This window comes from Balaenoptera physalus (assembly GCF_965194825.1).
Source record: "Balaenoptera physalus genome assembly, chromosome: 19".
Lineage (NCBI taxonomy): Eukaryota > Metazoa > Chordata > Mammalia > Artiodactyla > Balaenopteridae > Balaenoptera > Balaenoptera physalus.
This window is the reverse complement of record NC_138900.1, coordinates 50,262,329-50,288,414: the sequence shown is the minus strand read 5'-3', so window position 1 is coordinate 50,288,414 and position 26,086 is coordinate 50,262,329. Positions and strand designations below refer to the sequence as shown.

At 47.6% G+C, this 26,086-nt stretch overlaps 1 protein-coding gene and 1 long non-coding RNA gene across 3 annotated transcripts in view; one reads left to right on the top strand and one right to left on the bottom strand.

The window, feature by feature from the left end:
• Nucleotides 1–24,726, top strand: part of LOC309648054 — a 30,625-nt gene extending 5,899 nt beyond the window's left edge. Inside the window, exon 2 of the long non-coding RNA XR_014256448.1 lies at nt 3–24,726. This is a non-coding gene — a long non-coding RNA (uncharacterized lncRNA). The remainder of the gene's footprint in view (nt 1–2) is intronic.
• CDH3 (cadherin 3) overlaps nt 24,426–26,086 on the bottom strand; it is a 100,964-nt gene continuing 99,303 nt past the window's right edge. For both annotated transcript variants that reach the window (XM_082436049.1, XM_082436048.1), the window contains one exon: nt 24,426–25,303. In XM_082436049.1, coding sequence (XP_082292175.1) covers nt 25,094–25,303 — 210 coding nt within the window. In that variant the 3' untranslated portion in view covers nt 24,426–25,093. The remainder of the gene's footprint in view (nt 25,304–26,086) is intronic.

Here is a 26,086-nt window from a genome sequence, read left to right as displayed (position 1 = left end):
AGCCGTGTTTGTTTCTGTTTTGATATAATTCCAGATTTACAGAGTTTGTTTGTTTTTAAGTGGCATTTATTTTTTAAGATACCCGGTCATTTGTCCTGTTGGATATCTTGCATTTTGTATATTGATCAAATGCATCCTCATGGTGTCACTTACCATGTCCCCCTCTCCCATATGTCATGTAAACTAGATCTAGAGGTTTGATTTGATTCAAATTCAGTTTTTTTTAGGCAAAAATATTTCATAACTGGTACTGAGTACTTCCTATAGCATCACATCAGGAAGAAATTGTCTGGCTGACTCACTTTTAGGATACTAAGATTCAGCTGGTGTCAGCTGACCTTTCCCGTATCAAGTTCTCCGTCAGCCTTTCACCTTGTGGTTTTAGAGTCATGGATGATGGCTGCCCAGCTCCATCATCTCATCAGGGAAACAACAGACATTTATTAAGCACCCCCATGTGCCAGGTACTCTGCTCAACAATGGGGACACAGAAATAAACAAAATCTGATTCGTGCTCTCTCACTACATCCATTTTACAGATCTAGAAGCAGAGGCTCGAGAGGTAAAGAGATTTGCCCAAGGTGACATAGTAAGTGACAGAGCTGGAATTTGATGGGTTCAAAGCCTCTTCATCTCCATGCTATACTGCTGAGATCAGGGCAGTCTTTTATTTCCAGGTGCCATTTGAAATGAGAGGCAAACCTTGCTTAATTTAGCAAGAAATGGTCTGTTGAGTTGAACTGAAATTCCAGACCCCGGGGCAGCCAAGAGAAGATGGCAAGAGCATAGCCTGAACTACTGGTTTTTCAGCCAGGCTGGAGCTTCCAGTACATGAGGGGTAGGTTGGGGGTAACGATGAGAGCTGGAACCAGAGGGCTGGGTCCTGGGTCGCATCATTTGGTCCTCCAACTTGCCCACAGAGCAAAAGCTATTCTCCCCGTTTTGCAGAGGAGGCGACTGATGCTCAGAAAGATGAACAGCCAGGTCATGGCAGGGGCAGGCTTGAGGCTGGTGCTCTGGCTCCAAGACCAGTATGGCAAAATGGTTCCCAGCACAGATGTTAGTGCCTCGCTGCCTGGGTCTGAATCCTGCTCTTCTACCTGCTAGTCCTAAGCCTTTGAATGAGTCACTTTAAAGCATCTTTGGACCTCAATTTCCTCATCTGTTTAAATGGGGATAATAATAACACCTACCTTGTCGGGTGGCTGTGGAAATTAGGTGAAATAACCTAAGTAAATGTGGCAGACTGGAAGTCCTAAATAAACATTAACTATTATTATTTCCACATTCCACGATGCTCAGGCGCTGGGGTTTTCACTGAGAGGAATCCCTGAGTCCCTGAGTGCATGGGCAGCAGGATTCCTCCAACCTAACTCTCACTCTCTCCTAGACTCACTGAAAGAGAGGGAGCCCGCTGTCATGGGGCTCCATGGCTGGCTGGGTGCCCTCTCTTGGCACAGATACCTTTGTACCTGGTGTCTCAAGATAAGGTGCTACAGAATAGCTACAGAATACGGAACCTCAAGATAAGGTTCCACAGACCTGTGCTTCCTGCCTCCCAACTTCGAGCAGAGAAGGCCTCATCCCTCCTCTCAGAACCAAGGACCTGTCCACATGGTGGGATGGAGAGAGAAAGCTCTTTCTAGTCTTGCGTCCAGGTTGGACAAGACCAACCCTCTCCAGGGTCAGCAGCCAATGAAATCACTCTGTGCCAAATTCAGCCTGGCCCCAAGTCAAAGAAATTTGGTGACAAACAACTTATTTATGTACCAAATTCCAGGGGGTAGCTAGAAGACAGTGTAGGGAACTGACCTTGTCACTTGAAGCAAAATCTCTTTCCTTCCCTAAGTCTTGGTTTCTTGTCTGTAAAATGACTCAGCTGGCCTGTAAGTATCCTTTATTTTTCTTCTGCTCTAAAAACTATGACTTTGAACGTCTTGAGATTGAGTCAGTGAGCGCTGTGTGTGTGTGCGTGTACACGTGTGTGCTCACCTACTTGTGGGTTCATGAAAGGGGTGCATCTTGGTCCTTCTAAGCCCAGCAGTTCTCAGCGAGAGTCCAAGTTCTGCAGGAAGGGAACGTGAAGCTGACCAGTCTCAAGCCAGACTGTGGCAGTCGGAGAGAGAGAGCTTCCTGCAGGGGTGGAGACCAGCAGAGCAATAAAACCTGGGCAAAGAGCAAGGTTTCCACTGCAGGCCTAGGAGAAAACTCCAGAGTCCAGACTCAGGATGGGGCTGCCCATAATTTTCTAGAGAGACTCTCCAACTTTTCAGGCAGCAGTCATTCATTCACTCATTCATCCATCCATTCATTCATTTGATAAGCAATCACTGGGCACCCAGCTGTGCCTAGTGCTTTGCTGGTGAGGGAGGTGCCTCCCTGCCCTCAGAGGGCTTTCAGTCTGGTGCAATAAACAGACAAGGGAACCAGGTATTTATAATCCAGGGCAATAAGCAAGGATGATACTAATATTTAACAATAGGTAAAGCATGGGCACCAGGCCAATCAAAATGAACACCAGCCATTAACACCAGGGTAGGGTCCCCAGGCCTCCTGCTGTGCCAGGCTTTATCCTTTTGGTTGTTGGGTGGTGGGGAGGTGTGGGCATGTGGGAGGGGCGCTTTGCGGGGAAGTGACATCTAAGTTGAGTTAGCCAGAGTGTTCCTGGCAGAACCTGGGCAAAAGTATTTTCCCAGTGGGAGGAGGGCTCAGTATTTTCAGGCGGTTCAGTCTAGCTGGAGGAGAAAGAGGCGGGAGATTAGACCCAACAGACAGGTAAGGAGAGTGTGTGCTGTAGGGTTGGGGGAGGGGGCTGTGTTAATCATGCTCAGTGGCTTGGACTGTGTCTCCAGAGCAATCGGGAGCCACAGCAGGGTTTTAATTAAGATCAGGGGAGTCACCTGATCCAGTCTGCAAATCCCCCAAGTGACACCAAGGAATCCATTTTTCCAAAGACAGGAACCAAGGCTCAGGGAGGTTAAAACACCTATCAGATGTCATGCCACAGGCTGGACGTGGCATAAACGCAACTGCTCACTTCTGGATCCCCTTCTCTATTGAATACCATGTGCATCAGAGGCTGCCCCTTTGTGTATGGAGCTTTAGAGTTCATAAAGCACTTTACAGTTTACAGAGCACTTTCCCATCCATGCTCATTTGATTTCCCGCCACAGCACTGTATTACAGTGATACCATTCCCATTTCACAGTTGAAGGGCCTGAAATACAGGGAGGTTTCAAAATGTAATAAATAGTGAAATTTTGACTCAAACCTAAACCTTGAGACTCCTTGTCCAGTGATCTTTCCCCTCTACCATGCTGTGTCTTGGCATTTGTATTGATCACTTTGGGTTATAAATGCCAGAAATATACGTGCCTAAGCAGAAAAAAGGAATTTGGGAGCTCACATACTAAAAAGTCCACGATGGATGAACTTCAGGCATGGATGGCTCCAGGTGGTCAAATTACATCATCACAGATCTGTCTTGCTCTGTCTTTGCTTTCCTCTATGTTGATTTTCTTCTTGGATTCTCTTATCAAGGCAGAGACAGGCTGCCAATCTACCACTTTAGCAATCCCAGCCACAAAGTACCATACTTTTCCAACAGGTACAGCAAAAGCCTCAGGTTTCACCTTTATGCCTTGACTGGGCTCATGTGCAGACATGAACCAATCCTGTGGCCAAAGAGATGGCTAGGTGGTTCTGATTGGCCAAGACTAGGTCATGTGTCCAGCCCTGGAGTGATGCAAGAGGAGTCAGCCTTCTGGGACCACAGGGACTAAGAGTAGGGGAGGTGTGGTCCCCTAAAGAAAAATGATGGTGCTGTCACCTAGAGAAGAGCAAATAGATACTGGGCACATAAAAACTAACCTTCAAGCTACATCATGAACCCTCAGCATCAGGAGGCGGCTACTCACCTGGGGGAGGGTGGTCTTCTCTGACCAAGGAGCTCAAAATGCTGGCAGGCATGGTCTGTCTGCAGCCTGCTCCTCGGGGCAGGAACCCTGCTCCTCTGCAGAGCTCCACCTTTCAGGAGCCAGCCAGTGAGCTCCAGTGCAGCTTGGAGCCCCCAAAGCCACTTCCCTTCTTCTTAATGCCAAGTTTTGGTCTGTGACTCCTGGGGCTGGGGTGGGGGGTGGAGGCTGGGTTCCCTGCAGATGTTCCTCTTAGTAGACAGAACTTAGTCATGGTGTGACCTGAAATTTTTAAAAAGAATATAAATAAAATTTAAAAAGCCAAGAGCCCAAAATATCCTGGCTATGGATAGATACTGGGGCCAAGTTTGCAATAAATTCTCCCCACTTGTGAGCCTCTCTTTCCCCCATCCCATCCCTGGTGAGACTTGTTGCTGGGCTGTGGTTTACACTGCAAAAACCACCCAAAAGGCAGAACTGGGTAGTGCTTAAGAATACAGACTCTGGAGGCAGGCTGTTTGTTTGGGCTCAAATCTCAGCTCTGCCACTTACCAGCTATATGAAAGTTACTGACCCTGTGCCTCAGTTTCCCCACCTATTAAATGGGTTTGATGATGTTGATAGTAGAACCTCCCATGTAGGGTTATCTAGGAATCAAGTGAGCTAGTACATGTTCAGACCAGTGTCTGGCACAGAATAAGCAATATATATAAGGGGTGGCTATTATGTGCCATATCAGCTGCTTTTTATTCCTCTGAGGAGACAGGCCCCTGGAGGACAGGGCCTGGTCCGTCTTGTTTGTCACTATATTCCTGGTGCTTAGCATGGGGCCTGAAACAGAGCAGGCCAAGGTAAATATCTACTGAATGAATGAATGAATGAATGATTGAATGGCTAGTGCCATGGGAGCCAGCACTACTGGACTCTAGGCTGGCTGTGTGACCTTAGGCAGTTGGCTTCCCCTCTCTGAGCCTCAGTCTCAGCCTCTGTAAAATAAATCAGATCAGTCAATGTTACTCAGACTTTTCCAATCAGGCCCCCATTTACATCGTGCTGGGACACACACACTGAAATTGAATTTTCACAAGACAACACTTACTTTCCTATGTGCAATATACTCTGATATATTCTGTTTTCTTGTGTTCTACTCTACTTCACTCTTTTTCATTTTTTAAAAATGTAATCCTTACCCAGTGAATAGATTCGAAGCCTCACTAACTTCTGGAGACCTGCAGTTAAAAAACTGAACTAGAGGGCTTCCCTGGTGGCGCAGTGGTTGAGAATCTGCCTGCCAATGCAGGGGACACGGGTTCGAGCCCTGGTCTGGGAAGATCCCACATGCCGCGGAGCAACTAGGCCCGTGAGCCACAATTGCTGAGCCTGCGCGTCTGGAGCCTGTGCTCCGCAGCAAGAGAGGCCGCGATAGTGAGAGGCCCGCGCACCGCGATGAAGAGTGGCCCCCGCTTGCCGCAACTAGAGAAAGCCCTCGCACAGAAACGAAGACCCAACACAGCCAAAAATAAATATAAATAAATAAATTAAAAAAAAAAAACTGAACTAGATAAAAGGCAAGGTCTGTTCTGACCCAGACACTGATGATGTTATAAATCTTACCTAAGAAGCATCATTTGATTTCGTGTGATGGTTAAGAGCTTGGGCCCTGGCGGGAGAGGGTTGGGTTCAAGTCCTACAGATACTGGCCTGTGCTGATCCTGGTAAGATATGTAACCTCTGGGTGCCTAGGTTTCCTCCTTAATGCAATGGAGGTAACAATGATTCTTTCCTCTGAGGAGTGGTGTGAGGAATGAACTGATAAATGAACTGATACCTGCAAAGCACTAAATACTTCTAAATGCTCCATGAAGAACTTTTAAAAAACATTACTGTTATTTGAAAGAACACATATAACACTTTGTGGGTAGCCTGGCAGGGAGTCAGAGCTCAATAGATGTTTGTGCATTTTTTGGAGATTATCAGAGCATTCCTCTACCTCTCCGGGGAAAGAAACTGAGTTTCCAGGAGGGAAAGGTACTTGCCCAAGGTCACCAGCAAGTCAGAGACAGAGCTTCAGGCATCAGGCCTCAGATTTTAAGGAGGTTCTATAAATTGTTGATTCAGGGAATGCAAGGGAAACCCCCTTTCCTCACGTCACCACCCAGAATTCACAGATCTCAAGCCCTCTTTCTTTTTCTTTGTTTGAACCTTTTCCCCCCATTTTTAAACACTGAGGTATGCTTTACATATAGTAAAATTCACCCCTTTTGGTGTGCAGTTCCGTGAATTTTAATAGACACAAACAGTTATCGACCCCTATACTCAAGATATAGGACAGTTTCCATCATGCCAAAGAATTCCCCTGCTCCCTTTGAGGACAAAATCTCTACCCACCCCTAGTACTTGGCAACCACTGAGATATTTTCTGTCCCTATAGTTTTGCCTTTTCCAGAAATACTTTTGAGATTCATCTACTGAATATGTTGTTTTGTATATACATTTTTGTTTAGCAGTATTCCATTGTATGGATACCACAAATTGTTTATCCATCTACCAGTTAATGGGCATTTGGGCTGTTTCCAGTTTCGGGTTATTGTAAATAAAACTGCTAGGAACATTCATGTGTCTTTATGTGGACATATGTTTTCATTTCTCTTGGGTAAATACCTATGAAAAGAATTGCTGAATCATATGGTTAGCATATGTTTAACTTTCTAAGAAATTGCCAAACTGTTTTTCCAAAGTGACTATGCCATGCTGTCACCCCGTCAGCAGTGTATGAGAGTTCTAGTTGCTCCACACCTGCTCCAGCAGGCGGTGTGGGCAATCTTTTAAATTTTAGCCATTGTGACAGTTGTGTAGTGATATCTTATTGTGGTTTTCATTTGTATTTACTTAATGACTGATGTTGAGCACCATGTATCTCCCCTCTTTGGTTTATTTATTTATTTATTTATTTATTTATTTATTTTTGGCTGTGTTGGGTCTTCATTTCTGTGCGAGGGCTTTCTCTAGTTGCGGCAAGCGGGGGCCACTCTTCATCGCGGTGCGCGGGCCTCTCACTATCTTGGCCTCTCTTGTTGCGGAGCACAGGCTCCAGACGCGCAGGCTCAGTAATTGTGGCTCACGGGCCTAGTTGCTCCGCGGCATGTGGGATCTTCCCAGACCAGGGCTCGAACCCGTGTCCCCTGCATTGGCAGGCAGATTCTCAACCACTGCGCCACCAGGGAAGCCCCTCCCCTCTTTCTTTAAAAAAATTATACAAGTAGTAAATAGCCACAGTAGAAAAAATTAATGCAGAGATAAGCAAAAAGAAGAAAAATTAAAATAAAGATCACCTGTTACCCTAGAGTTCATCATAGCTGACATTCTGAGCCATATCCAACCTCTGTCTCTTCAGACAAACATATAACTGACTTTTATTCATTTATCTGAGAACGTAATACATGCACCTGGTACGAAGTTTGAAAGGAATGAAAGGATAAGTATTGAGAAATAAGCCTCCCATTCATTCGGTTGCTGAAGTTAAAAAGTCTAACTTAACGTAGGATAGCAGAGAACATGCATTAACCGCATCCCTTTGATGTGTTGGTGAGAGTGTAAACATGTACGAGCCCAGTAACACTGAGCACTCAAAAACCCCAGGCCACAGAGAGTCCATTCCTCAGCCTTTAACCAGAGAAAACAGCAGAAACATGCGCAGCAGGATACCCGCACAAGAATATTCATAGATGCATCCTTCATAATAGCAAAAATCTGGAAAAAATCCAGATGTCCATTGACAGGATAATGGATTTTTAAAATGCAATATATTCATACAACGGATGAATACATAGCAATGAAAAAAATGAATGGACTGCCACTATGCACAACAGCATGAATGAATCTTCATAATATGATGCTGAATGGAAAAACTAGTTCCAAAAGGTTCCATACAGCATGATACTCTTCTTATAAAGATTAGAAACAACTACAAGTACACAATATATTATTTGGACCCTAAGTATATATGTATCAACTACACAAAAGGAGCAAGGGAAGGAAAAGCACAAACATCAGAAGACTGGTTACCTTTTGGGGGATGTAGGGGCTTGGGATAGAAAAGGATCCCATGGGTACTGTTGTTCTATCCCTTGGGTTGGGTGGAGAGTTAAAAAAAACTAATCAGTGAATCAAATTGAAAACTGGGTAGGCACAGACCAATGATACAAGTGTATCATTAATCAAAGGATTATGATTCATCTAATTCTGAGCACATGAGGTGCATTAAAAATTAAAAAGCAAGTCTTCCTCTCTGATCCCCCAGGCACTCTGTTCCCCTCTCTAAAGGCAACTACTGTTACCACTTTCTGTGTTTCCTTCAGGAAGAAACTACTTTACCTATTCTATTGAGTAACCTGTGTTTTTACTCAACAGCAGTTCATGGACAACCTACCACGTCAATAAATATAGATTCCCAATAGCATTTGAATGGCTGTATAATTTTCCACTATTTAGATGCCCATATTTTATTTTATTTTATTTTTATGTTTTTATTTTTTTTAATTAATTAATTTATTTTTTGGCTGCGTTGGGTCTTCGTTGCCGCGCACGGGCTTTCTCTAGTTGCAGTGAGCGGGGCCTACTCTTCGCTGGGATGCGCAGGTTTCTCATTGCAGTGGCTTCTCTTCTTGTGGAGCACGGGCTCTAGGCGCACGGGCTTCAGTAGTTGTGACTTGTGGGCTCTAGAGTGCAGGCCCAGTAGTTGTGGTGCATGGGCTTAGTTGCATGTGGGATCTTCCCGGGCCAGGGCTCAAACCCGTGTGCCCTGCATTGGCAGGCGAATTCTTAACCACTGTGCCACCAGGGAAGCCCTAGATGCCTATATTTTATTAAACTAATTCCTTTTTTGATGGACCTGGGGTTTTTTCCCCCAGTGTTTATTCTCATAAACAATGTTATGAGGAACTCCTTTATATACACGCCTTTGATGAATTGTATGGAGAGGTCTTTAGGATAAATTTCTCCAAGTAGAGTTACTGGGTCAAAGATTATATACAGTGGAGAAAAGACAGCCTCTTCAATAAGTGGTGTTGGGAAAACTGGACAGGTACATGTAAAAGTATGAAATTAGAACACTCCCTAACACCATACACAAAAATAAACTCAAAATGGATTAAAGACCTAAATGTAAGGCCAGACACTATCAAACTCTTAGAGGAAAACATAGGCAGAACACTCTATGACATACATCACAGCAAGATCCTTTTTGGCCCAACTCCTAGAGAAATGGAAATAAAAACACAAATAAACAAATGGGACCTAATGAAACTTCAAAGCTTTCGCACAGCAAAGGAAACCATAAACAAGACCAAAAGACAACCCTCAGAATGGGAGAAAATATTTGCAAATGAAGCAACTGACAAAGGATTAATCTCCAAGATTTACAAGCAGCTCATGCAGCTCAATAACAAAGAAACAAACAACCCAATCCAAAAATGGGCAGAAGACCTAAATAGACATTTCTCCAAAGAAGATATACAGATTGACAACAGACACATGAAAGAATGCTCAACATCATTAATCATTAGAGAAATGCAAATCAAAACTACAATGAGATATCATCTCACACCAGTCAGAATGGCCACCATCAAAAAATCTAGAAACAATAAATGCTGGAGAGGATGTGGAGAAAAGGGAACACTCTTGCACTGTTGGTGGGAATGTAAATTGATACAGCCACTATGGAGAACAGTATGGAGGTTCCTTAAAAAACTGAAAATAGAACTACCATACGACCCAGCAATCCCACTCCTGGGCATATACCCTGAGAAAACCATAATTCAAAAAGAGTCATGTACCAAAATGTTCATTGCAGCTCTATTTACAATAGCCAAGACATGGAAGCAACCTAAATGTCCATCATCGGATGAATGGATAAAGAAGATGTGGCACATATATACAATGGAATATTACTCAGCCATAAAAAGAAACGAAATGGAGGTATTTGTAGTGAGGTGGATGGAGTTAGAGTCTGTCATACAGAGTGAAGTAAGTCAGAAAGAGAAAAACAAATACAGTATGCTAACACATACATATGGAATCTAAGGAAAAAAAAAAAAAAAAAGGTCATGAAGAACCTAGTGGCAAGACGGGAATAAAGACACAGACCTACTAGAGAATGGACTTGAGGATATGGGGAGGGGGAGGGGTAAGATGTGACAGGGTGAGAGAGTGGCATGGACATATATACACTACCAAATGTAAAATAGATAGCTAGTGGGAAGCAGCCGCATAGCACAGGGAGATCAGCTCGGTGTTTTGTGACCACCTAGAGGGGTGGGATAGGGAGGGTTGGAGGGAGGGAGACGCAAGAGGGAAGAGATATGGGAACATATGTATATGTATAAGTGATTCACTTTGTTATAAAGCAGAAACTAACACACCATTGTAAAGCAATTATACTCCAATAAAGATGTTAAAAAAAAAAAGATTATGTGCATATTTCAGGGTTTTGAGCCATATATTGCCCACCAGCAAGGAGAGAGGGGACTGTCTTTGAGAAGTCTGGCAGCTGGCCTGGTGCTGTGAGGTCTTTTGTTACTAAAGCTACCGCAGAGGTTATTCAGCAGCAAAGCACTGTTAACCATTCCCAGGACCTCCCTGTGGGACAGCAGGAAATGGGGTGGCTCCTCGGGCAGAGGAGAACAACAAGTCTTTATCAAAATGCTATTCACCAAGAACGCATTATTAGCACAGATCTTGGTCTTGCATTTGGGTAACTCCCTGCAGACTGGCGTGCAACTATGTCTCCTGAGGGAAGATGAGCAGGAGTTCAGGGTGTGCCGGGCTTCTTAGCATCAGACCCCACTTCTGTTCACTAAATTATACAATTAATAGTGTGCAATGGGGAATAGTTGGCACTAGAGTCAGATGGCCTGGATTAAAACCCTTGTTACTCCGCTTCCTAGCTGTGTGACTTAGTTTGCCCTTCCATAAAATGGGGCTAATGCGGGACTTCCCTGGTGGTGCAGTGGTTAAGAATCTGCCTGACAATGCAAGGGACACGTGTTCAATCCCTGGTCCGGGAAGATCCCACATGCCACGGAGCAACTAAGCCTGTGCGCCACAACTACTGAGCTCGCGTTCTAGAGCCTGCGTGCCACAACTACTGAGCCCACGTGCCACAACTACTGAAGCCCGCACACCTAGAGTCCGTGCTCCGCAACAAGAGAAGCCACCACAATGAGAAGCCAGTGCACCGCAATGAAGAGTAGCCCCCGCTCGCCGCAACTAGAGAAAAAGCCCACGCGCAGCAACGAAGACCCAATGCAGCCAAAAATAAATAAATAAATTTATTAAAAAAAAAAAATTTAAATGGGGCTAATGCTACTTAGCTCATGTTTGTTTTAGCACATAAATGAGTTAGTATACATAAAGTGCTCAAAACACACTTGGCGTGCTGAAAGTTCTCTATAATTATGAACTGGACTAGACTCACAGCCCCTGCCCTCAAGGCATCCTCAGACTGGTGGGGAAGATGGAAGCGTTTACAATTCAGGGCGATGAGTACATTAAGGCAGGTGCTAAGGAAACTCATAGGAGGGATGACAAATCTGGAAGGCTTCCTGGAAGAAGTGACATCAGGGCAGGAACCAAGTCACTTGCAGACTAAAGGAGAGGCAAAGCGGCCAGCCATGAACTCCCTTTACTGGAAAGGTAAAGGTGGGATTCAGAGAAGGTTTTCAGTCTTGGATTTCAATTCAGCAACTTCTCAGCACCAGCCTGGGTCCCAGGTACTGTGCTCAGTGCCAGGGGTGAGTGTGGGCTGGAGATAATTAGGCAGAGGCCCTCAGTAAGCTTACGATTTAACTGGGGAGAGGAACATGAAGTCTAGCTTAAGCGCTAGACTCCGATGAAATCTACTAGAGGAAGGAACACAATGTCAAGGGAGCAACTAATTCTGAGACTCCAGGATTGTGAAAGGCTTTGCAGAGGAAATGCTTGTAAGAACTGATTACACTTGGGGAAGGATGGGGAGGAAGTAAGGCACCCACATAGGGGGAAGAAGCACAAGCAAAGGTGAGGCAACAGGAGAGCCTGTATCCTAAAAAAGATACCACGTGGATTGCGGGGCCCGGACCAAGGGAGAGGTGAGGGGTGGGCAGGACTAGGCTGTAAATGTCAGCTGAGGCCAGGGCCTGGAAGGCGTCACATGACATGCTACTTGGACTTCATCTAGTAGGTCATGGGAACAGAACAGAAGTGTTTAAGCAGAGAAGTGACACGATGAGATCTGAAGGGTTACTCTGGCACAGACGGGGGAGGAGTCTTGGAAGGCAGCACAGCTCGAGGGCCACTGTAACTGTCTAAGCGACAGATCTGGTGGGCACAGAGGGCAGGCACGGGTGGAACGTTTGTAAGCAGCCCTCTGAAACACTTGAAACCCAAACCCTGAAGTTATTCCCTGGTGGCTCATGAGTCGAGATGTCTAATATCCCTGGAAAAATAAAACTGCTCCTGACGCCAGCCAGCAGGAGCAAGAGCAACCCGATACGCTTGTTGATTAAGATGAGGGAAACTTTTCCCGCTTTATGAAGGGTCAACCGAATTATTAGGGAAAATAGAGTGACATACTAAAGTGAAATGACTTGATTTTACTGTTTTTTCCTTCGTGGAAACAATACATGAGATCATCCTTTAAAATATTTCTCAAGGATGGTAAAAGTGTAGTCCACCAAAACCAACCTTGACTTCATTTCCATAGAGACATAGAGAAGGAGGGAGAGGAGGGACAGAAGGGTGGGGAGATCTCAGGAGAAGGAGGAGAGGGAATGTGGCCAAGTGGGAGCGGTGGGGCCAGGGGCGGAGGGAGGAGGAAGATGGCACAGAAGGGAGGCTAATGTGCTGGGCCTGGAGGTGGAGTGTGCATGAACCTCGGAATCGGAGGCCCAGCCAAGTTTCCCACCTTTCTTAGCCCTGATTTCCTTACTTGCCAAATGGGGGTCATAACGTCCTTGTCATTTGGCACAATGAAATGTTATTGGATCTGTATATTAAAAGGATTCCATTGCCCTGGCCACCCGACTGGAGTGGGATAAAAGAAAGTGCTCTGCAGACTACCTGGCTTTTAAGAGTTTTCTTAAGAAAGTTTTTTTGTGTGTGTTTTGTTTTTTGTTGTTGTTGTTGTTTTTGCTGCACTGCATGGCTTGCTGGATCTTAGTTCCCCCACCAGGGATTGAACCTGGGCCCACGGCAGTGAAAGCGCCGAGTCCTAACCACTGGACTGCCAGGGAATTCCCAAGAAAGTTCTTAAGGTAAGGGGCTGATGATGATGATAGCTTTACTTACTATCATTTCCTTTTGGAGTTCTCATTGGCCCCATGTTATTCACAGCAGTTAGGCTGCTCTTGTTTAAAACCTCTCTCATGGGGTCGTCCAGGATGGGGTGCTCTCAGAGCTTCAGGACTGGTTGGTCCAGTGGCACCCCACTTCCTCCATCCCCAGCCTTCTCACTGCTGGGCCTTCCAGGGGTAGATGCCGTGACTCATTCCTCTTACTCCCCGCCGCCCACAACTGCCTGGCAGCTCATGAAATGACACATGCAGGGCTCCTGCAGCTCTCTCCTTCATGCCCTGTGCTCAGGCCTCGCCCCTCAGCTTTTACTTCTATCCAGTAAACCACCCCAAGGGAGGAAATGAGGAACGTGAAGTAAAGGACGTGGGTTCCCTTCGTGATATGGTGCCACCACTTCTCCTTCACTCCTCCTCTTCCTTCCTCTCTAGCTGATGGCAACTTCCCTCTCCCATCTCTAGTAGGAAGGAGAACAGACGCTGTGAAGCTGGCACCAATGCCCCTCCCTTCCAGGGTCACCTGGCCTGTGTGCCCTCTCCAGAACCCCACACCTGTAGAACCCTACTTCACCCGAACATCTCCACTTACATGTCCAATAGGCACCTCAAAGTGCTCAAAAATACAGGCAAGTTCAGAACCAAATGCATCATTGCCCTTCTCCAACCTGCTCCTCTTCCTGTCTTCATTTCAGAGAATGGCACCATTATCAATCCAGTCAACCCATTATCAACCTAATCTAGTGCTTAGACGAAGACACCTTGCAACCCTGCCCACCACTCTGTAAACAGTACCTCCATTAACTCTGCTCAGTTAATCTTTTGAGTTTGCCTCTGTTTCTCGCCAGCATCCTGGCTGATACATCTGGTCTCCCCTTTTACTCCTTCTCCCTCTCTAATCCGTTCTCCACACAGCAGCCCGAGGGCTCTGCCTCCCTCCCTCATTCCTTCTTTTCATTTTTCAAGTCTAACTTTTGAGATGGGTAAGGCATTCACCTAGTTCAAAAATTACAGGACACAAAAAAGGTATAAAGCACAAGTGCCCCTTTCATTCCTGTTAGCCATCCGCCTAATTAATTCCCTCCCTGCGGTTAACTAACTACTGTTAGGAGTTTCTTTTGTATTCTTCTAGAGCTATGCTGTCCAATATGGTGGCTACAAGCCACATGTGGCTATTAGATTTAAATCTAATCATTAAGTTAAATTAAAAATTCTGTTCCTTGGTCACTCCAGCCATATTTCAAGTGCCATGTGTGGCTAGTGGCTACCATGTTGGTCAGCAGAAATACAGAACATTTCCATCATCAGAGAAAATTCTATTGGACAAGGCTGTTCCAGAGTTTCTCTCCACATATTTAAGTAAAAAAATTCATATAGTCTCATTTTCCTCCTCTTCTTTTACACAAAAAGTAGCACATGTTCCGCATTGTTCTCCAACTTGTTTTTTCACTTGACAAGATACCTTAAGGATCTTTCCACATCTGTGCGTAAAGAGCTTTCTTGTTTGTTTTCAGTTGTGGAATATTCCATGCTGTGACTGTGGCAGAGTTTATTTAAGCAGCCACCCACTGATGGACTAAGAGTTGTTACCAACCTTTTGCTCTTACAGTCAATGCAACAACGGTGAATGGCCTTGTCCATCTGGAATTTTGCATGTATGCAAGTGTCTATAAAGAACACACCCATGAATTATCATTCTAGAGCACAGATTTGGTCATGCCTCTCCCCTGCTGAGCACACACTGCTCCTGATCTCCTTCTCCAGCCCACGGCAAACTCCTACGCAGCCCTCAGGTCTCAGCTTGGATGTCACCTCTTCTGGGAGGCCCTCCCCGACTCCACATCAGGTCAGACTAGTAATCACCTGCCCTGTAATTGCCTGGTTCTTCCTGGTCTCCTCCCTCAGTCTGGAGCTTTATAAGGGAGGCACGGGGTGGGGCTGTCTTGTTTTTCCATGTATCCCCAGGGCCTGGCACTCAGTAGGGGCTCAATAAATATTTGCTGAATGATGAGTGGGCACCAAGTTCCAGCAGTGGTTCTTTCCAGCACTTCATGGGCCCCCAAACCAAGGAGCTGGTGAGGAGAACCCCCAGCAAGCAGCTGATTCAGATGCGGAAACTGAGGCACAGAGGTGGCAGCCTTTGGATCAGTCCCCCTGTCTCCAACCTCTCCTTTTTGTAGCCCACCTTATAGTTAATAACAACAATAATAATAGTAGTAATATTACCTGTAAGGTTAATACTTATTGAGTATTTCTATGTGTTAAGTGCTGCTCTAAGTGTGTTACATGAATCAACTTATTTGATTGTTGCAGCAATTCTGTGAGGCATGTACTCCCATTATGCCCATCTTATGGGTAGAGGAACTGAGAGCTTGTGTCACAAATGGCAGAGAATGACTTGAACCCAGGCAGTGGGGCTTCACAGCCCACACTCTTATGCACTCTGCTGAGCTATCGACTATTCTTGGCAGCTTCTCGCTTTTCCAAAGCTCACTGTGGCTCCTCACTGACTCAAGCCCAGAGCTTCTTCTCTTGTCATCCCCATCCCCCCACCCTGCCACCCTGGGTCCCATCCCTCCCAGCTTGACTTAGTTTATTTTCTACTTCATTGGCTTCCCCCTGGAACAAGATCCTGAGACTGGAGCCAGACTGGGCTCTTGTATCCACTTGCTATAGCTACCTTCTGGGTCTCAGTTTTCTCATCTGTACAACAGGTCAATGGCAAGGGAAAGCATGGTACTCTCCTTTCTTTTAGCCCCTTATCCAACTCCCATACATCTTTTAAGGACAACTCAAAGGGCTTCCTCCTTCAGGAAGTCTTCCCAGATTTCTCCAGCCCCTAAAATTCCCTCCCACTCTTCCCTGAAGGCAACTTTTAAGACTCAGATTAGCACTTAATTCTTCTTTTATTTTCTGGATTGTAAATTTTCCCCCACCCCCTCCCCACCAAAGAAAGTGATACTCTTTGAAAGAAGATATAAGATAAAAAGTAGAACACAGATTTCAATTTTCGAGCTTCAGTCTTTGAAGTACCACCTTCATTGTTATTGGCATACCTGAGTTCCACCTTCACTAACCTTCACTTAATATTGTTTCTTTAAATGGACTCACTATTTAAAACATAAAGAAATTTATTTTAAGTGAAAAACTAACAGTATTGTAAATGAAAAACCAGCATCACTTGCCGTAACTAAAGTAAAAATAAATACAATGATGACATAACAGTGTCATTAATTTCTAGGCCCTCCTTCTCTGGTTAAGAGAGAGAAGCGTAAGGGTTAAAGTCATTAAAGACCTGCTAAGCACAATAAAAGGGGGACTCTTCCCTTGATGCAAGCAGAAGGATTGAAAGAAAACTGAAAATGTAACAACTTTGTGTGATTCAGGATCACGTAAGACTTTAATACCTTGCTCACACATCACCTCACACCATTCCACATCCCACCACAGGCCCGAAGCCCACACTCCAGGAAGCAATGACTTGATCAAAACAGACGGAACCAGCTTCATCTCCCATCTCTGCCCCTCTCTAGCCTCAGTTTGCTCCTCCGTAAGATGGAATGAGCATAACCACTCCAGGACTGATGCAGGGTTAAATGAGATGTCACAAGTGGCGTTCCTGGATTCTCTCAGCTCTGCTGGTAACCATCTGGGCATGACCATGGGTGACTTACCCTGCCTCCCTGGGCCTGAGTTTCCTCATTTCCAAAAGGTAAATTATAGCGGAATTCCCTGGTGGTCCACTGGTTAAGACTCTACGCTTCCACTGTAGGGGGCACAGATTCGATCCCTGGTCGGGGAGCTCAGATCCCGCAGGCCACATGGCACAGCCCCTCCCCCCCCAAAAAAAGAGGGAATTTATAAAACCTGCCTTGAGGGTCGTAAAGCATGTTTATTAAACAACATTTGTTGAATGCCTACTATGTTCCAGGCACTATTCCATGGGTTAGGGATGTAGCAGTGAAGGAAAGAAACAAAAATCCCTGCCCTCGTGGAGCTTATATTTAAATGGGGGGCAGGGGACAAATAGATAAAATATATAGTACAGTATGGTGAGAAGTAATAAATGCTATGGAAAAATAAGGCATGGTGGGTGGGGGCAGGGTTGCAGTTCTGAAGTGGGACAGAATCTCTGACAAGTGGACATTTGGGTGATGCCTGAAGGAGGTGAGGAGCCATGAGATATCCGGGGGAACAGCATGCCAGCCAGAGGGCACAGCGAATGCAAAGGCCTCAAGGTGGGAAGCAGCCTGCACGACTCCCAGAAGAGCAGGAGGCTGACGTAGCCAGAACCACGGTGGGACTGAGGTAAGAGCAGTAGGAGGCGAGGTCCCAGGGGCAATGGGGTCAGATCCTGCAGAGCCCTGTGGGACATTTTAAAACTTTGGTTTTGATTTGGAGTGAAACTTTAGCGTATTGTCTTACACATGGTAAGTGCATAATTCACAGAAGCTCTAAAGGTAGTAATTCCCATACTTACTTAGCACTGTCTCCCCAGAAGGCCTCGGCTGTCAGGTTCCAGGGTGACAAGAGACCTGCCCTTCCCTGCCCTATTGGCTGGCCCTGGTTCACTGGAAGGCAGTGGGAACAGGAATGGACGGAACCCAGCCCAAGCATTCCTGACCCACCCATCCCCTCTCAGATTGCTCTCCAATCCCTGTCACACCCCTGCCGCTTGCTGGGCAGTGGGCACAGGAATGCTGAGGCAGCTGAGGGCTGGGCTCCACCCCTAACTTGGAGAAGGCCTAATAACAAGCAACAACAACAGTAATGATGGCAGCTACCACTTATTAAACCCTAACTGCCAGTCAGGCAAAGCACTGAGTACTTTTCACATGTCACCTCCCAGTGGCCTCTTTTCACCCCTTTGAGAGAGGTGTGGTGTTGAGGGAAGGGAGGCTGTGGGTCACACCCACCCCTCTAGGGGCCTCTAGGGGCTGCACTCTTCACCAGGGCTCTGTGCCCGCAGACTTGGGGCTCCTTTCTGACAGGCTCCCAGCTCAGTCCGGGGACCCCCGAGAGAGAAGAATCTTGCAACTCCTGCCTGCCAGCTCTGCAGCTGCCCACAGGCCCGGACAGGTCCAGGCCGTCCCCTCAGTGGCTGAGAATGGAGCAGAGGAGGAATCAGGTTTCTCCAGCTCCTGGATGGAGGCGAGATTGCTGAATCAGGCCTTTTCCCAGGGCTTCTGGAACCAGGCTTTGTCATGAACTCAGCCTCCAGGCCGGCTGTGGAGGCGGCAGCCCAGGACTGGGCACCTGGGCCTCACCCCGTACCTGTCCGACCTCATCTCCCACTGCACTCTTGCTCGCTCCCTCTGCTCCAGCAGCCTCCCTGCTGAACTCGGCTGAAATCCCTGCAGCACACTCCGGCCTCAGGGCCTTTGCACTTGTAACTTTTACTAGACATACCCGCATACTTGCTCCCCAGTACCCTCCAGTCTATGCTCAAATGCTCCCTTCTCAGTGAGAAATGGAATAGTTCCTGCCATATCAATAAACAAAGGATGTCACAGTCATCAATGATTGCAGCCCTCCAACTTGAGCCGGTGAGCCCTGAGGAAACTCAGGAAGTGAAAACACAGGATACTGGCCCCAGATGGTTGAGGTGCATATCAAAGGAATGATTTCAGTGAGCCCAGACTCTTGCATCTTCCCATACATAGGAAAGCGCTAAATTCCTTAACTTGAGATATCTGGTTTTCTTTAATTAACTATAATCTTTTGATGCTCCCGACTACCTGCCCTTTGTTGCAAAGCTCCTAAATATCTTGGCTCCTCCCCTCGCCTCCTCGAGCAGTTTCTCAGAGCTATCTGAAACGCTGTCTCCCGGGCTGCAGTCCTCATTTTGCCCCAAATAAAACTTAACTTGCGGGAGCTTCCCTGGTGGCGCGGTGGTTAAGAAACCGCCTGCCAATGCAGCGGACACAGGTTTGAGCAGTGGCCACGGGTTCGAGCCCTGGTCTGGGAAGATCCCACATGCCATGGAGCAACTAAGCCCGTGTGTCACAACTACTGAGCCTGCACTCTAGAGCTCGCGTGCCACAACTACTGAGCCCACGTGCCACAACTACCGAAGCCCGCGCGCCTAGAGCCCGTGCTCCACAAGAGAAGCCGCTGCAATGAGAAGCCCATGCACCGCAACGAAGAGTAGCCCCCGCTCGCCACAACTAGAGAAAGCCCATGCGCAGCGAGGAAGACCCAACGCAGCCAAAAATAAATAAATAATAAATAAATAAATTAAAAAAAAAAAACTTAACTCGCAACTCTCACGTTGCACATATTTTTAAAGTCAACATCAGCAAGGCCTTTCCTGACTACTAGAACTGAACCTTCACCCTGACCCCTTACTTCCTATGCCCCATCCCAGCTTCATCTTCCTCTATAGCCTCACCTTTCACTTGTACCGTCCATTTCACTGATTCATCTTGTTTATCGTCTGTCTCCCACTGAATGTCAGCAGGATCGCCCTTAGACTGGGCAGGAAGGGCCTTCGCCCTGTGCATTAAAAGGCTCTGCTCTGGCCCTCCTGCCCCTCCTATGGAGCTAAGGAGCTGTGACTGCTAGAACCTGTGCCCCCCACCCTGCTCTGTAGACCATTCCCTGCAAAAAATTGTGCCAGGCCCTCCCCAGGTCTGTCCTGAGGGCAGCCAGCACAGCCCAGGTGTGTACTCCTAGGCCCAAGGGGTGGTCAGTGGAAAGCTATTTGTGTAGATCGGTGGACAGAGCTTGGACGGGTGGGCTGGGGAGTACATACACACACACACATGTGCACAAGGACCCTCATGGTGTAGGATGGAGCCCGGGGTGGGTAGAGTAGTAGGCTGACCACCGCTCCTGGGCTGGGGGCTAACTCTGCCCACGCAGCCGCATTCTGCCTAGTACTCTAGGTGTCTGGGAATCCAGATTAAAACCTGGCCTTCCAGATCGCCATGAAGGCATGCTGGTCTATGTAGGAAGATAGGATATCTTTTATTTAACAGTTTATGACCTAGACTCACATGGAAGGTGGGCCCTACACACATTTTTTTTCCTGGAGCCCCCCATATATTAGGGCTGGGATTTTTAAGTTTTCTGCATTTCTGTATCCCCTGCAACCTAGAACAGTGCCTGGCATAGAACTCATACTCAATAAACAGTTGTTAAATTAAGGAATAAAGAAGTCCTGGGGTGATGCCCCACATGCCCCCGATGCAGTTGGAAATGCTGTGGCTTTTCTGCGTCAGGACCTTAGAGTCTCAGGGTCAGGTGGGGCCAGCTCTGCCGTGGAGGGGGTTAGGCCATACCTGAAGAGCCTCCTCCACTGCCTGCCTGCCCCATGCTCCCAATGTAGCTGGAGTTTTTTTATTCCTACTGGTAAAAAGAGCCCATACTAGGGAATTAAGGAGACCTGGACCCCAAAACTGTCTCCGTCACTTCCTGGCTGTGCATGGTCGTTAATCTCTCTGACCCTCAATTTCCTTTAAAAAAGAGAACCGTAAAACCTCTCCCCGCAATGGTTGTTGGCGGGAGAATGGATGTAACTGACGCCACATGTGTGAAGGGCACGGCCACTCACCACCCGATAAACAGTGACCGCCTCCACTATCACCATCACCGTCACCATCACCATCACAGTGTCCAAGGCAGCTCCTGCCACACGGCAGCCAGTGTGGCTCTTCCACCCTCAGCTTCCCTTGCCCGCAGCGGTCAGGCTGGGAGGCGCTGGCCGCGCTGTGGTTTGAGTGGATGGTGCCCTCTGCTGGGTGCAGAGGGGAAGGGCCTTCGGGGAAGCCACAGCCACCCTAACCACTGACATCCCTTTCTGCAGTCGGAACGCTAAGGGTAGGAAGGGCTGTTTCCGCCCAAGCTGGGAGTGTGGAGATAAAGGAGCAGGACCCGACGCTGTCAGTCTGTCCGCCACCACCACAGCAGTGATGAGAACAGCACTTATGCAGCGCTCCTGTGCCAAGCCCCTTCTAAGCACTTCAGATACTGACTCATTTACTCCTCCACCTTCCAGGTGAAGAAAGTGAGGCACAGAAAGGTTAAGTGATTAGCCTAAGGCATCGTGCCTGGAGGTGCTGGGATTTGAACCTGTGCCCGGAACCACGCCTCCCGGGTGGAGAGGTGGGAGGTAGGCTCTGCCTTTAGCCAGAAGGAGTGGAGCCCCCAGTGAGTCTGGAACTGGACACAAAGGGTGTGGGCTGCCCAAGGGGCTTCCCGGGGTGACTGCCCCCACCCTTTCAATGGCAGGACCGTTGCCTGGCTGACCTCAGGGCCCTCCCTTACTGGCCATCCCTCAGCATCTCCCTACCTGGGTCTTCTTGCTGCATCCCTCTGTGGGCCTGTGGTTAAGGAAAGTCCATGTCTAGCATAGGAAGCCAGGAATTTGAGGCCTCGGCTACTTGCCAACCTTCTGGGGATGAAAGCCATCCCCTCAGGCCCCTTCAGGGACTGGCAAAGCCCACCTGGTGAGATGGCTCCTATCTTCAGCCTTTTGGGGAGGAAAAAAAAAGATTGTCAGGTCAGCCACCAGGGAAAAGGCATGGTGAGAAGTGAGGCCTGGGCTCTGCCCATCTCTGACCAGCTGGAGAGACCTTGGGGAGTCCCTGCTTTTGGAACCTCTATCTTTTCCAATCTGAAAAATGACAGGGGTAGATTGGGGGCAATTTTCAAAATGCTCTGCATTTGGGTTCTTAAGGAGAAACATTGGGAGGATGAGGCCAAAGGCAGGTCTCTGGGCGCCCTGACCCCTTCTTCCCACAGCTTTACTTCAGTTATTTTCTTCGTTGGACTTGGGTTCTGCAACTTTGGCTTTAAGTCTGGGGGGAAAATCATTTAATAGAATGAGCCTGAGGGGTCCTTTCAGCACCAACCCGTCTGAACCCTCCACTTAGAATTAGGCGGCCTCGATCACAACCAGGACCACAGGCCCCCTCACACCTCCCCAGTTGTTGGAGGGCTGGCTTTTTTCTTTTTCGGCTATACTGCGCGGCACGCAGGATCTTAGGTCCCCGACCAGGGAGCGAACCCGCACCCCCTGTAGTGGAAGCGTGGAGTCTTATCAACCACTGGACCGCCAGGGAAGTCCAAGAAGGCTGGCTTTGAAGCATCTGCAGAGATGGATGCTCCAGGGAATTTATTTTATCATTGTTAAGGGCAAAAAACTAGAAGCACTAATGTCCATGGATGGTAGTAAGATTAAATACATGCCAGCACATCCAAACTAGATGTGATGGAGACAGTAAGGCAATCCTTTTACATCCTGTTATGAAAAGATATAATGCAAAATGTGTATGTAATGCACAGGGGGGAAAAGATTGGAGGGATGCACGCTCAACTGTTAGACCTCAAAACGTGAAAGATTCACATTCAGGGTAGGCAAAGCAAACATGCAGGTGGTCCCCATTGGTCTGGCGGGCCACACTGGGTATTTACAGTTAGCGCTCCCTCTGAGTGGTTAGCACTGGAGACCTACCAGCTGCAAATAGTTTGACTTATTATTATAGGCCCTAAAGACCAGAGTCCATTTTGCAGATGAGACGCAGGTCCCGAGTGAGAGAGTGACATAACATCCATCCCCGTCACATAGCCCAGGCTCGTTCCTTCCAAATCACTCAGAGGCTGGTGGTGGGTTCCATCACCAAGGGAATCCAGATCCACCCGCAGAGACGAGGCTTGGCTAGGAAAGGCTGCTTTTGCTCCTCCACTCCCTCCAAAAATCTCAGGGGAGGAAGGCCAGCCTGGACAGGGGCTCCTTGGTTTTATTATTAGTCTCAGCTGAAGATAGGGTTTCAGGCTTTATTCAGGCTTCTCAGAGAGGCGTTTAAGATAAGGGGCAGCAGGTGTTTGCTGGTTGAGACACCTAATCCTCCCCGCACAACCTTAGCAGCAGTAGCAGCAATAGCAGCAGGGCCCTGGTAGAGGGGAAGCTGAGGCTGCGGGAGCCAGAGGCTGCAGCTTGAGGGAGAGGCGGGAGGTGCTGTGACCGTGGGCTCAGGTGCTACGGACCAAGGCCAGGTGAAGAGCTTTTTTAGCAGACTCAGTTCCCTTTAAACTTCCCCATCCAGGGTCTGAGGCTTCAGGACACCCACGGCCTCACGCTTCAGAGCCTTGGTCTTAAACTCACACGTGCATCAGAATCACCTGGAAGGCCTGTTAGACAAGATTGCAGGGTCCTGCTTGCGGAGTTCCTGATTCGGCAGGCGATGCTGACGCTGCTGGTCCAGGAACCGCGCTTGGGGCACCATTGCTTTAAAGAATCAGTCCCTCCTGCAGGAAGGACACATTGATTTCAACTTCAGCGACACTGTCAGCTTCACTTTGGATTCTTTTCTTCTGGTTCATTGCAAAGACAAATTTAAAACTTCGCTTTAACAAAGACACACATGGAATCCCTGCTGCCTCTTCATCCTTATTCCTACATCTGTGCCCTGGTGTTGTCAGGAATGTTCCAATTTCATTGACATCCTGGGTGAGTTCTCTAATTTTCTCTCTGGCTTGATTTTGATGATCATCAGGCATCATTTAAAAAAAATACGGGGCCATTCTTTAAAGGAGGAAGATCCGGGACTCAGAGGGTGACTGTGAGGATTTGTTTAAAGGAAGTAATTGAAGTTAAGAGCTGTTTGGGTCTAAAAAGTACTGAATAAATGGTAGCTGTTACCAATGAACACAGATAGCACTTACCATGTGCCAGATATTAATTCACTTAATCTCCATAAAAACTCCCCATTTTATACATGAAAAATCTTGAGGCAGGTAGAGGTTAAGGGACTTGTTGGGAAGGAGCGGAGCCGGATCCTCCCCAATCCCTGCCTTTCGACACAGAGCCCACAGCACAGGAGAGGAAATCTTCACGTACTGCACCACGTACGTGTGCGGCCACTGGTCCAGAAAAGACATCGCCTGCAAAGGGGTAAGCAAGTTAACGGTTCTCACACAGAGAGAGCAGTTCTGAATCTGTAGGGAGGCGCGCAGAAGGTTTGCCCCTACCTGGGCCTGTAAACAGATCCTGAGCTTCCTCTACCATCAGGAGGAAGCTGGGGGGAAGCCTGCAGGGCTAAAAGCATTTTCTGCCCCTTGCACAACTCTGAAAGTTCTAGAAAACCACTGAATTGTACACTTTAAATGGGTAAATGATATGGTGTGTGAATTATACGTCAATAAACTGCTATTAAAAAAAAAAAGAGTCCACTCCCCTGGCACCTCTGGGAAAAGTTCCTTTAATAAAAAAGTTCTAGTACATTTACAGCATTGTCATCACCCTTCCTCTACAGCAGTCAATAGGGAAAGTAAAAAATAAAGGACCACCTAAACACGCTCGGTATAAAAACGCGGTAATCCATTCAAACGAGGCCTCGGGGCCCAGAGATCAGAGAGAAATGCAATGCGTGAGGGCACGTGAGCCAGCCAGCTCTGGCCTGGGCCTCTGGAGGACCCCAGGGGCGCCTGAGGACCTGGTTCTAACTTTTTGAAAATAGCATTTAAAAAAAAATTAAAAATCCAGATTGCAGTAAGAGGCCTCTTTCTAAGGAGAAGGGTCCATTCCAGAGAGAACGTCAACATGCGGGAGTCAGAGTCGGTCCAGGCCCGGTACACAGGGCTGAGCATCTTACGGCAGGGGAGAGACTCCTGGAAATTCGGCAACCTTGGCCGAGGCTAAGAGGTTTTCACTGTTGAAATCAAACTGCCCGGGTCCCTCCATGCTGAAAGGCTTAGAAACCTGCCCCTTTAATGTCACGCCTCTTCCCTCCAAGTTGCTAAGGCTACTTCTCAACAAGCTCCGAAGTCCCTGGCCGAGGTGGGGACGGAGACCCCTTGGAGATGCAGCTGCGGGCCTGGTGTTTAGGCCCCTGGCGCTGCAGGCAGGGAGGCCTAGTCGTCCTGGCCCCCGCCATACATGTCTGCCAGCTTCTTGAAGCGGCTGCCCCATTCGTTCAGATAGTCGTAGTCTTGGTCCTGGTCGGAAGCTGAGGAGGTGAGCGAGCTCAGGGAGGCGGCATCGGAGCCGCTGCCCTCATAGTCGAACACCAACAGGGAGTCATAGGGCGGGGCCGTGGGGTCCGTGTTGGCCGCCTTCAGGTTCTGGGGGACAGAGAGCAGGGGTTAGGAGCTGCGGGATCAGACACCTGGCAGCTGTGAGAGCCCCGGCAAGTTAACTGAGCCTGCATCTCTTCATCTGCGAAGCCAGCTCTCCCCTCCTTTAAGGTTTTGAAGGTTGAAAATGAAATAATGCGCATAAATCCTCAGCACAGGGCCCAGCCTAGAGCGAGCGCTCAGTGTGACAGGCCAGCGGTTCAGGGTGGGGACTCTGAAATCAGACTGCACACACGATGTGTAAACGTAACCTCTCCATGCCATTTTTTCCCACCTCATCTCTAAAATGGGAAGGCTTCTTATAGTTTTAGAGGAATAAATGAATATACGTATATATAAAAGCACTTATTAGCATAGTACCCGGCATATAGTGGAAGACTATTTCCTCGTTTGTGAAATGAGGAAGACAACAGGATTCCTACTCTGCAGAGTTGATGCAGGCAGGCGTTAATTGAGACAGTATCTGCAAACTGTCCAACACAGATATTCTGGAAACTGTCTTCATCTAACTGGAGGGAAAATCTGGTTATTTGGCTCCAAGGCAAAGTTGCCCTGAGCAACTTTCCCCAGATGCTTTTGTTTTTGCACAGGATTCTCAAATACGCTCAGGCTAAAGAACAGAGTCTGACCACCAGGCTATTTCTAGAAAGCAAGAAAGGTAAGAAGGGTTCAAGCCAAAGTGAGGTATCCTGACCACCCACTGAGCCCTGTGCCCACTGCTGCTTCCTTGAACTCCCCAAATCCATCCATCCTCCCCTCCTTCCTTCTCTC